Source organism: Octopus bimaculoides, chromosome 25 (genome assembly GCF_046866305.1).
Source record: "Octopus bimaculoides isolate indiv1 chromosome 25, ASM4686630v1, whole genome shotgun sequence".
Taxonomy (NCBI): domain Eukaryota; kingdom Metazoa; phylum Mollusca; class Cephalopoda; order Octopoda; family Octopodidae; genus Octopus; species Octopus bimaculoides.
The window spans coordinates 1,770,776-1,783,358 of NC_142952.1; the positions used below are offsets into that span (position 1 = coordinate 1,770,776).

Sequence of the window (12,583 nt, forward strand, 5' to 3'; positions counted from 1 at the left end):
GTTCCAAGCAACCAGAACGGTGAAATATATGCAGGAACTAATAATAATAATAATGGTCTCAAATTTTGCCACAGGGGCAGCAATTTTGGGGGAGGGGATGAGTCAATTACATCGACCCCCCCCCCCCCCCCGTGTTCAACTGGTACTTATTTTATTGACTCCAAAATGATGAAAGGCAAAGTTGACCTTGGCGGAATTATTAATAATAATATAAACTCATGTTTATTTAAATTTATATATATATATATATATATATACACATACACATATATATATATATATACATACACATATATATATATATATATACATACACATATATATATATATATACATACACATATATATATATATATACACATACACATATATATAGAATGAGGATGGAAACGAACAACTGAGTAATGGTAACAAGAAAGACTCTAGAAACTACAAATCTAAAAGAAAAAAATAAAGAAGGAAGAAAACTTTGGAATGCTAAAAGAGACAGAAGAATATTTATTGAAAAAATAAATTAGGTTTGAAGAGAAAATGTTTGCAAAAAAAAAGAAAACAATTGAAATTAGAATTAAAGATAAAGTGAAAGGGGAAAATATGATAAATTATATTGATAGCAGTAAAGGGGTTGAAAGAAAGGCTTTCAGGGATTGGTGCTAAGATTCGTTACCCAAAAAAAAAAAAAAAAAAAAGTCAAACAAACAAATAATTGGAATTAAAATGGAAACTTTTATGGCAGTAATGTTATGGAATTGTCGTGGGATTTGTTGCGGAAAAGGGGGTCAGTTGGAGGTTTTCGTCCTTTGGAAAGTAAGTAGTCCTGAGAGGGTTGGATATGCAAGATTTAGGAGAAGCTCAAATTGAGGTCTAAATGATAAGACTTAAAGTAGCAAACAGTTAAATATCAATGAAAGCGATGACGCAGTGACAAAGTGTGTGATGACGGAAAGGAAGAAAGAAAATCTGCAGCAAGTGAGAATGGGAAGATGATGATGGTGATGATGATGATGGCGACCTTTGGAAAGCAGCTGAAGAAATTGTGAGGATGTGTTTACAAATATCTACAGAATAAGGTTTTGGCAATTGCAGAGAGAATCTCCAGGCTGTCTGGTACTCTATGAGAGCTGGCTCTAAGAAGAATTTTTGAAATAGGAGCGGATCAAAAGATAGGGAGGAAAACACAGAAGAGAGGGGGGGGAGGAGAAAATATTGGGAATTTAAACTAACAAATCGAAAAAAGGGGATAAAGAAATTCAAGGAAAGATGTTGGTTATGACAGAGAAAAACAAAAATAAAAATATTCCCTGACATGGAAAATAAAACAAATAGAATTTCAGAAATTATTTTTCTCAAATCCAAAACCATGGCCATCACTCAAAAGTGCGTGTGACTTTGAAGCATAGAGCATGTTGTTGATAATTGTTTTAGGTGCTATGTTGTCATAAGAAGACATAGGAACCCCACTAGAGCCATCGCACCTGTGGGATGTGACCGCAGATGGGAAAAAAGAATCGTCAGACTATTTACTGTTGTGTAGACTGGAGCAATTCGAAATGAAGTATCTCTTTCAAAGATACAACCCGCTGCCACCAAGTCCAGGAATTGAACCCACAACCATTTTTGTTGCAACACCCTAGCCATTAGGTCTCACACCTTCACAATTTTCACATAAAAGCAGAAAAAAGAAAAAGAAAAAAAATCTGTGTTAATTTGATAATTCTCTCTTGAAAGCTGTTGTTCAGTTTTGGTCTGTTCTGATAGGGTGTGTCTTATGCAACTGTGACCACAGACAGCAAACTCTGCTAACACAAGCAGCTATCAATTCATTAAAAAAAGTTCCAAATAAAATATGAAAAAAAAAAAAACCAGTTATTCCATATTGCTCTGGTTCCATTTCCAACTAACTGAGAGATACAATATAGTCTGAATTACTTCCATAACTCTGGCCTTGATTCTGAACACCTTTCTCCATGCTTATGAGCACAAGCGGAATTCCTTGAGTCAGGCATACAATAAACTTTATTGTGTATAAGACTAAGTGTTTTTCTTCCTCATACAATGTATGTGTGCCTGTGCGGGAGTCAAATTTACGGCAAACATGCTGAATCATTCCATTCTTCACTGCTTTTTCTTTAAACAGTTGATATTCTAAAAGTTGAAACTATAAAGCCTGATTTTTTTTTTTGTTTTTGGTAACACTCAGCAGGTGAATGTATGTAGTAATGTTACTAAACGTAGATATCACACACACGCACACACACACACACACGCACGTGCAGGCAGATGTAGAATTATTAAGTGAAGCTGTCATCATCTAGAGTGTTTCGAACTCGTGTCTGAGTTGTGTGTTCTGTCAACGGCACCAGCAGCAGTGCAAGATTGAGACGAGCGAGAGTTGCAGCTGGAGGAGATGAGAGAATGTGATGAAGATTTGGACGTCGAACGACTCCTGCAGCATGTGCGACGCCTGCAAAAATGAAACAAAAAGAAAAAATGAGGAATGAAGTTTACCAACATTAATTCACTATAAAAATCTCTCCCTCACTCATACCCACCCACAGTCTCTCTCTCTCTCTCCCTATATATATATATATATATATATATATATATATATATATATATATATAAAAAATTTACTAGCATATTAAAAAAATCCGAAGATTAAAATTATATTATATACAAAAATAAGAGGAATGACCAGCAAAAGTGGACTCCTATATGCTAGAAATAGATGTCGGCATCTATTTCTAGCATATAGGAGTCCACTTTTGCTGGTCATTCCTCTTATTTTTGTGTATATATATATATATATATATATATATATAAATCAATGGTAAACAACACAACAAACAGAAATCGTCAAAAACACAACAAGCAGAAAAAGGATGACAGTAGCAATCGGGCCCCATGCCCACAGCCAAAATATAATAAGAAATATAATAACTACTAACTAACCGTTTCCTCACAACAGGAATTGAACTGTCACTGCTGGAATCACTGTCAGAATCAGAGGAACTTGATGATGCCGAGCTGGAACTGTCTGAGTTGACGCCGATTGGTTTCTGTAGGTCAATGCTATCAGCAATAGCAGCAACATCTGGACGAACTGACTGTCAAAGACACCAGAAAAAAACCTTTCTTAATGGAAATAGACATTTTGGAACATTAGCACAAAGCCACACGGGTTTTGTGGGAGGGCATGGTTGGTTATATTACTGTATTTCCCCAGAATAAAATTCATTGTAGTGGCATCAACTCTCCCTGCTACCTTTGTCTTCCTTTCCCCTTAGGGATAATACTTCAACCACGAGCATTCTGTTATCGTTCCACCTCAATAGTTCCGTGGTTCTCACTGCATTCACCTCCTGCCCCACCTCCTACTCACTGTGTCCCTTCCTCTCCACCGTTTCGATGCAGTCTCGTCTCCTCTCACCATCCTCTTCTAAACAGCTTTGCCACCTCAACACTCATTTCTCTCTCGATCCTTGTTGCCTCCATTTCTTTCTCTATCTCATGTCCCCACTCCCTTACTTTCCATCCACATTTATCTCTTAACATGGGATAGTGCTGGATCCCTGCTGACACAACACCCCACCTCATCACCTTCAAACCTATACACTCTTTCTCTCCCTTCCCCACCCTCACAACAATAAATCTGTTCCCTCATACTTCACTCTTTCATCACCTCACCCAAAATAACCCCCCCCTCTCTCAGTGAAGCAGTGAGGCAGTTCTCTCATCTTGCTTGTTCCATAGCAACCTCACTAATGCTGGTGCCACTAAAAAACACCCGAAACCATGTGGTTGGGAAACAGACTTCTTAACCACATAGCCATGTCTCTGCACCTGTCAGGCTACAGATAACGATGAAGATGACAAAGATGATTCTATTAAAACACCAATTTATATATAATCCTCCAAACAACTTTCTCCAATCCATTGCCATCCTGGGTCATTTCATCAGTCTGGCTTAGATTCGTTAAACAGTCATCTCACCATTTGATCTTTTCAAGACAAGCTAATTAACAAACAGGTCGTTATCAAACTATCCTTGTAAAGTTTGATTTCTTAAAGAATTCAAATATTAAAACTAGATCCAACAGAAAACATAGAATGTATAATTTTACGTACTTTTAATATTTTGTACCATTTTTTCGATAATTTTGGTCTTCCACGAACTGTTTTATGCCAAACTATGTGGAAATTGTTAAAGCTGCAAAAGTTCTGAGTTAAAGCAATGGTGTTGTCGAGGTTGATGACAACATGCCACCAACCGGTGGGGACAAACACAGTCTCTCCAGGCTTCTGTAATATTTCAAGCTGTCGAGTATAGAGTAAAATTGCATGTTTTATAATGTATAAAACATAATATTGACAAGTGTGTGTGTGTGTGTGTTAGGCAATGAATACAAAAAGAAGACACGAGAGGGACAAGTTCTAACAAATTTAACACAAAAAGAAATAATATAGGATAATCTGAATACTAGCGGATTAATTTAAAACAATGCGAATGAACAAGCATTACATTTGATAGAGAAAGCTGATTGCTAAAGGGTCAAAGTGCCATGGTCAGACATGGTCATTCCCTCTCAATACAACCAACACTAGTACACAGGTTAATTTCACTTACAGGAGCACAATCACGAGGCCAAGATGGCAACTGGGTTCTGGGATAAACATATCGGAACCAGGTAATAGCTTCGTCTCTTTGTTTTCCTCCTTCGCAGTGTGGAACCTTCACCAGATCTTTAGGCGTATGCGTTGGCAACAAACACCACCTGTAACAGTACAAACACATATTGGAATTAGTTTAGGTAGGTGAGAATTATATTAAACACTTGGAACTTTAACAGTCCTTTCTACTATAGAAAGAGGGCCTGAAATTTGGTGGGGTGGAAGTTGGGGGCTAGTCAATTATATCGATCCCAACTGATACTTATTTCAATCAACCTTGAAAGGAAGAAAAGCAGAGTTGACCTTACTTGAATTTGAACTCAGAACGGAAAACAATGAACAAAATGGAACATTAATTATGGAAACAATTCAATTCAATATTTTATAGAAGAGATTTGCTGTGTGCGTTTATGAATGACATGATAAAAGAACTAGAACAAAACAAACAAACAAACAAATAAATAGAACTGCGTTGCTTTTTTCCTTTTTGTAATCAGTGGAGTGTGTAACATCTGATGTTACACACTCCAGTGACTGTAAAATATTATTACAGAAAATTATTTTTGTGCTTGTTCAAATACAAAATGAGTCACCACTATCAATTCAATATCCATTTTGCCACACTTGCATGAATCAGGTGAAATTCACTAGACCTGCACAATCAGGCCAACTTGAGAGCCAAACAAGAACCATCTACTTTCAGCCTGTTTATATGATGTGTCGTAGCTAATGGCTTTATTCTTGAATGAGATCAAAGCAGGAGGTGGATCTCAGACATCAACACTGAATTTTATATAATTGTGCTATACCTCCGAGAATGACATAATTGTGCAATAAGACTCACACATTTCAGACTAACGAGGTTAGCCAAAGTCATTCAGATTAACAAGGTTAACTGAAGCCATTCAGATTAACGAGGTTAGCTGAAGTCATTGATATGGCTTCATGAATGAAGCCATACGGTGTACTCCAACTAATTGAAACAAAAACAAAAACTGATATCTTGAATAATTTTGGAGGAAAATGTGTCATGCTTTAACGAAGAAGCATAATATATCATCCATCCTGTCATGTATAATTACACATATATATTTCTAATGAGATATCTGGCCTCTCTTCTCTCTTTTTCTCACTGCATCTCCTCCCCAGCACAACATCTGTTTGTGCCCTTCTATTCAGACTCTAACCTTTCATCACCTGACATAAAGCCACCTCCCTCAATACTACTTCCCGCTCAGTCAAGAAGGCTTGCATGAGTCAGATGCAATTCATTGAAGCAGACTTTCTTCGACCAAAATGCTGTTCCTGTCACCAAAGCCTCACCTCTTTCCAAACAAAGCAAGATCATTTTCTATGTGGCACCGTCACACAACTGTTGTGGGCCAATCCTCTTCACCAGGGGGAGTGGTCTCAACACTTCTGCTACAATGCAGCAAGGTAGATATTGTTGATACCACATTTGAGTATAATTAATTCAAAACAATGTAAATAACTATAGGCGTGGCTGTGTGGCAAGAAGCTGGCTTCCCAACCACATAGTTCCAAGTTCAGTCCCACTTGGGCAAATGTCTTCTATTATAGCCTCGAGCAGACCAAAGCCTTGTGAGTGGATTTGGAAGACGGAAACTGAACAAGCAGCTAATTTACTTGATCAAGCAACTTGAAACTGGTCAGGAATCCAATTATTTTGCATTAAAATCTAAGAATTTAATTCACAACATGGATGAGCAATGACTTACCTCTTATGTCCGTTCACTAAAGCATTCCATGCACTTGTGCCCAAGGGGTCTATGTGGATCCCGGTTCCAGAACGAGCAGATCCCATCACAAACCACCTGTAATAACGAAGAAAGAGAGCAGAAGTTTTTAGACAAGGTGAACTTTGGCTGAAATTTTGGGAATCTTGAGGGTGGTTCACATGCTGGTGGTAATGGTGGGGGTGGAGGTGTTGGTAATGGTGGGGCAGGTGCTGATGAGGAATAAATGCCATGCCACACCACAACTTGGTAAATAGTAGACAAAGTTCTTTGTCAGATCAGCTGTCTATAGAAGTTTCCAAACTTGCAGCAAATAAGAACCAGAAGATATTCAAGACCCGAAATTTTGGGGGAGGGGGCCAGTCAATTAGATCGACCCCAGTGTGCAACTGGTAGTTGATTTATCGACCCCGAAAGGATGAAATAACGCTAAGCATTTCGCCTGGCATTCTAACGTTTCTGCTAGCTCACTGCCTTAGAACAGGAAAATATTGAGAGGAGCCAAGATGGACATATACACATGCATGCAATTTTTGTAACAAATATCACAGGAATGGAGGTTTCGGGTTCTGTCCCCATGTGAGGCACCTTGGGAAAATGCCATCTACTATCACTCCGGACCAACCGGTGCTTTGAGTGGATTTGGTAGATGGAAACTAAAAAGAAGCCTGTCCTGTGTCTGTGTGTCTTGACAAGGCACAATATTTTGGATGAGCATCACCATCGTGCAATGCAGTGAAACAAGAAAATCTAAAGAACTTGAAAGGGTCTCTCTCTCTCTTTCTCTCAACAAATAGATAAAGTCCACAAAGTGGAATAAATTATTTCGTTGTCAGGAAGAAGGGAAGACTAATGTTACAAGCAGAACCATTTGTTGGAGAGAGAGAGATAGAAGAAGTAGTGAGAGAAAGAGAGTAAGAGAGAGAGGGGGAGAAAGTGAATTGGCAAGTATAAGCGAAGGGGAGATAACCAAGCTGAGGTTTCGTAGATATCACTGAAGAGAGAATAGCGGGACCCGTTGCTAAGGAAACGGAAAAGACAAAGAGAAAGAAAGTCTCAGGGAGTAACAGTGAAATTGTGGCTGTTTAGCCTTGTACTAATGCCTTCTGAAACAAACCTATGTTCAAAGACATTCCATCCATGAACATCTTTTTGGATATTGAGGTTTGCGTTTTCCCCACCATGGTTGTATGGTTAAAAGGCTTGCTTTGGAAGTACATGGTTCCAGGTTCAGCCCCACTGTGTGGCACCTTGGGCAAGTGTCTTCTTCTATTGCCTCAGTCCCAATACTAAACAACAGTAAAAAGTTACAGTTATACTAAATATTCGAACAAGACACAAAGAAATCGTTAATTAGCTCACCTATATGGAGGTCGTTGTTTTTCTCCGCATAATCTGAACAAATCGTCTTGAAAGAATGAAGGTAAAGAATAGTCTTCTAGAATTTTCTTACGTTTTGGATGCTGAAAACAACACAGATTACAATGAATGGTAGAACATGTCGACATTTATCTGGCAGAAAATATAGAAGCGGAATTGGCTGCAGAGTAAGTAATATAAGAATCGGGTAACATTAGCTTCTAACATTAAGAAAGGATTAACAATGGAAGAAGTTGTCGAGCATGCTCAGAGTGTTAGAAGGTGGAACGGTCTTGCAGTTGCCTCAGTGTCACAAGGCACAATGAGAACCAAATGAATGAATGATTAGCAAATATACAGGGATAGTTGGCCTCCTACTTATCAAACCAAGAATGATAAAAGGTAAAATTGACTGCAGTCAGGTTGGAACTGAACACACACACATTCAGTTCAAACTTAGTATATATATCATCAAGCCTATCTATATATGATCTTTTCTTTTAATATTCGTCATTCCATGCTTGCATGAATCAGACAGAATTCACTGAGGCAAGCTTTCTACGGTTGGATGCCCTTCCTGTTGCCAATCATCACCTGTTTCCAAGCAAGGTAATATTTTCCCATAGTTAGACTTGTTTCTCACAGAAGACTACAAATAAACAACAATGCTTGTACGACAATGATGCTCGTCTACAAGTAACATGATGTCAAGTCAAGGAAACACACAATCACGCATGTCCATGCATCCACAGAAGCCCCTCACAAGGTTTTGGACGGCCAGGGGCAAAAGAAGAAGGTGTTCCAGATGCCATGCAGTGGGACTGGATCTGAAACCACATTGTGTGGAAGACTGTCATGTATATATATATATATATAAGTTATATATATATTTTTTCAACTAATTTTATTGTATTTATAGGACATTGAAGCTGAAGCAGAGACAGAAGAAAATACACAGACTATGAAAGGAGTAAAAGAAACATACAAAAATAAATATTAATAAAATTTGAAAAAAAGGATGCAAAAAAAAAAAAAAAGGAAGTGCACACATATACCAGTTGTAGATGAGACTATACCTCACCAAAACTGCTGTCAAAGATGTACAGAGGACTGTCATCTCGATTATGTTTCATATAATCTATAAAGTACTTCATTTTCAACTTCACAGAATAACCTTCGTCATCTTCGCCACATTTGAACTTTTGGTTCCGATATTTTTTCGATAACCTCTGAAAATAGAGTTTATAACAGAATATTAAAATTTGAGAAGCAAATTGATTTGGTTAAAAAAAAGGGACAAAAAAAAAAAGAAAGAAAGAAATGCAGGTATGACTGTGCAGTTAGGAAGCTTGCTCTGCAACCAAGTGGATTCTGGTTCAGTTCTAGCATACAGCACCTTGGACAAGTGTCTTCTGCTTTACAACAGTCTGGGATCTAAACACTGATGGACAAATTCTCAAACTTGTCTGAAATTTGGTGAGTCTTTAGTCTCTCTAAACAAAAGGGGAGAATGTAGGACTCAATAGTGTAACTCACGATCATTTATTCAGAAAAACAATAGAATTTGGGAAATTACAAAATGACACAGAAAGACTGTTCTTACACATTTAAATCTTATAAAAGAAACCAATGAAGGAGCCTTTACACAATAGCTCAATCTGCTAAAAATAGCAGTCAACATCTACTGCTCAGCCCAAATTCTACTTTCTTAAAAAAGGGAGGACAATTTTGATAGGGAAGTTTTAGATACATTGAAAAGCATGGGAGAGTTTACATTGGAAAGGCCCTTTAACAATGGGCCCCCTTGAACAGGGCTGACCTGGAGCTAAAAAGACAACTTCATACATCATCAGGACTGTAGTAAAAGACACTTGCCCATGGTGCCATGTGGAAGAAGTGATCTCAAAACCATGTGGTTGGGAAGCAAACTTTTGACCACACAACCACACCTGTGCCAAAAGGAGACAAGAAAACAAACAAAATACTCTATAAAATGGTGCTCTTACCTCTACTGTCCATTTGTCTTTTGCTTTCCAATTTTCTTGAACATTTAGCAACACCACTGGCTTGTATTTGGATTCATAGCGTCTAACAAATTCTTCGTATGTTATTTTAGTCACATCAACACGTTCAACATTATCACGAACATTAGACAGATTCAAATCAAATTTCCGACAGTAGTTGTGCCTCCTCCAACCATGTTTCTCGTTGCTTAATTCTACAAATAAAAAACGAAATTGAAAACAAAAATGAGCATCACAAGAATTGAGAATTATTAAGAACACATCATCATCATCATTGTTTTAATGTCCACTTTCCCAGGTTTGCATGGGCCAAGTGGAGTTTATTGAGGCAGATTTTCTATGGCTGGATGTCCTTCCTGTTGCCAACCCGTTCCAGTAGAATGTAAAATGCATCATCCAAACATGGTTGATGCCAGCATCCCCTGACTGGCTCCCGTGCTGGTGGCACATAAAAAGCACCATCCAAACACACTAATGGACTATTCAATTAGCCAACAGAATCAATTATATAATGAAATATAATGTATTTATAACATAAAAGTTTCAAATGTTTAGCAAAGTCCATTGTTCACATATTTATTAATGAAATACAAACACACACATACACACACTATGTCCAGGGGCTGTTTTCCATAATCTAAGTTGATTATTTATAAAATGGCACAGATTTACTTTACAATTAAAAACTTTCAACAAGGTTTAGAGATGTTTTATTCTGCTGACAAATGGCAGGATTTACATTTGATATATAAAAGTTATTTAATAGACTGAATTGTGCAACTCATTCTGGGTCAAAACACTAAAGTATTTTGACCTGGTTTTCTTAAGTTTATCTGTGCTGTTATGTCTGTGATGAAATGGTGGCAGTATAGAGTATGTGTGTGCTCATAAACAAATATATGTAAGCAAATAGACAAAACAATTACATACATATATATAGGAGAGTATTGTAGTTTGCTTGAGGTATTGTGTATTGTTTGTAAAGAATAAAAAGTTTTGAATGGTACAACAATGCACTATAATAAAAAAAAAATGGATTATATACCTGTTGTAATTTAGCTAAATAGCAGCAACTCCATCTAAGAATATCTTAAGGAATTGTATTCCGAAATATCATTGGACAATGGATAACTAAATTACAACAGGTATATAGTCCATGTTTTTGTATTATAGTGCATTATTGTACCATTCAAAACTTTTTATTCTTTACATTACTCACATATATATATTACATATGCTATGAAACAATAGTCGTTAAATATGAATTTTCATTGGTAAAATAAATTTTATCATTGTATATTTATTTCTCTTTATATATTCTGCTGCTTTTAAATAAAGCATATTACTCTACCTCTGGTATTTGAGTACTCTTTTTCCCACCTTGTTTCACATTTATGTGCTTACTCCGGTATATATATATGTTCTCTGAGTGGTTGGCGTTAGGAAGGGCATCCAGCTGTAGAAACTCTGCCAAATCAGATTGGAGCCTGGTGTAGCCATCTGGTTTCACCAGTCCTCAGTCAAATCGTCCAACATATGCTAGCATGGAAAGCGGACGTTAAACGATGATGATGATGATGATATATATATATATACAGACTAAGAGAGAGAGAGAGATGTATTTTCATTTTTTCCCCTCTTTCCAGAGCTTAAGCCTAATACACTGTTTTTATCCTCACATGTTTTTGTACCATACACACACACACACTAGAGTTTCATACATGACACTTGTCAGAACAATATCTGTATTCATGTACTGACGAGATGGCAAAAGAATGAGATGATAGGCAATTTGCTGTGCTTAAGGACCCCTGTCCCTCTCAGCAAAAAAGTACATCCCAAAAGCACATCGTATATATCGCTATTCCCTTGCACCAAATCAGTCCCTATCAAAGCCTTTCGAACACTAATCCCTCAATCACTCGCTTAACTGCGGTACTATTTACTCGGCCAAACAGCACATATTTCATCCATCTTTTGTGCTGAAAGTTATCCCTCTCTCTCCGAAACCACTTCATCTGTCACCCATCCCTAATTCTCAATACCGTGCCGCACTGCTTGGTTTTTCAAAGGATCTCCCTTTCATATCTTCCACCGACGTTCCCCCACAACTACCTTTGTCTCATCACTCACTATATCCACATACGTGTGTGTCTTCTCACTCACAAGCGTCTCGCCTCTCATCACAGTTCTCTGTCATCTCTTTCCATAAGGCTCGACATCTTGAAATCGGCCTCTACTACTTTGTCTCACGTCTTCCCGGATCGAACTCTTCCACAGACAGCAGCTAGACATATCACGCATACTAACACACATTCTCTCTCTCTCATATATATATATATGAGAGAGAGAGAGAGAGAGAGAGAGAGAGAGAGAGAGAGAGAGAGAGAGAGAGAGAGAGAGAGAGACGGAGTCATTACCATTGAAAATAGTGACATTTCAGAAAGTGAATAAATTTTAATTAGAGACAAACAACTATCAGAAAGCGTCTACGTTTATGGGAATAAATAACCTGGGAAAATTAAAACATTAATCAAGTTAACTTGTATTAATCAGAGATAGATCAGTGTTACAAGACTTTTCTCATCACTCAAGATAATCAGCTACTCGTACAAATAATTAAGAATAACAAACAGCGAAAAAAGAAAATTATAATTAATAATTGATAATAAAAATAATACTGAAATTTATTGAAGAGTCAAAATTTAAGCAATGAAACCGTTAAACAGAATCAAGCTCTCTCTCTCTCTCCCGATAACAGCTGCCGCTTTC

At 37.4% G+C, this 12,583-nt stretch overlaps 1 protein-coding gene across 1 annotated transcript; it reads right to left on the minus strand.

Moving 5' to 3' along the window:
• Positions 1 to 468: 468 nt before the first annotated feature.
• On the minus strand, positions 469 to 11,785 carry LOC106875890 (bifunctional arginine demethylase and lysyl-hydroxylase JMJD6). The gene is made up of 9 exons (XM_089341595.1): positions 11,758 to 11,785; positions 9,794 to 10,005; positions 8,864 to 9,016; positions 7,791 to 7,891; positions 6,411 to 6,506; positions 4,628 to 4,775; positions 4,129 to 4,317; positions 2,953 to 3,107; positions 469 to 2,464 (listed from the first exon to the last, which is right to left on the minus strand). Exons 1-9 carry the CDS (start codon positions 11,783 to 11,785, stop codon positions 2,308 to 2,310), a joined length of 1,239 nt encoding a protein of 412 aa, XP_089197721.1. The 3' UTR covers positions 469 to 2,307.
• Positions 11,786 to 12,583: the final 798 nt, after the last annotated feature.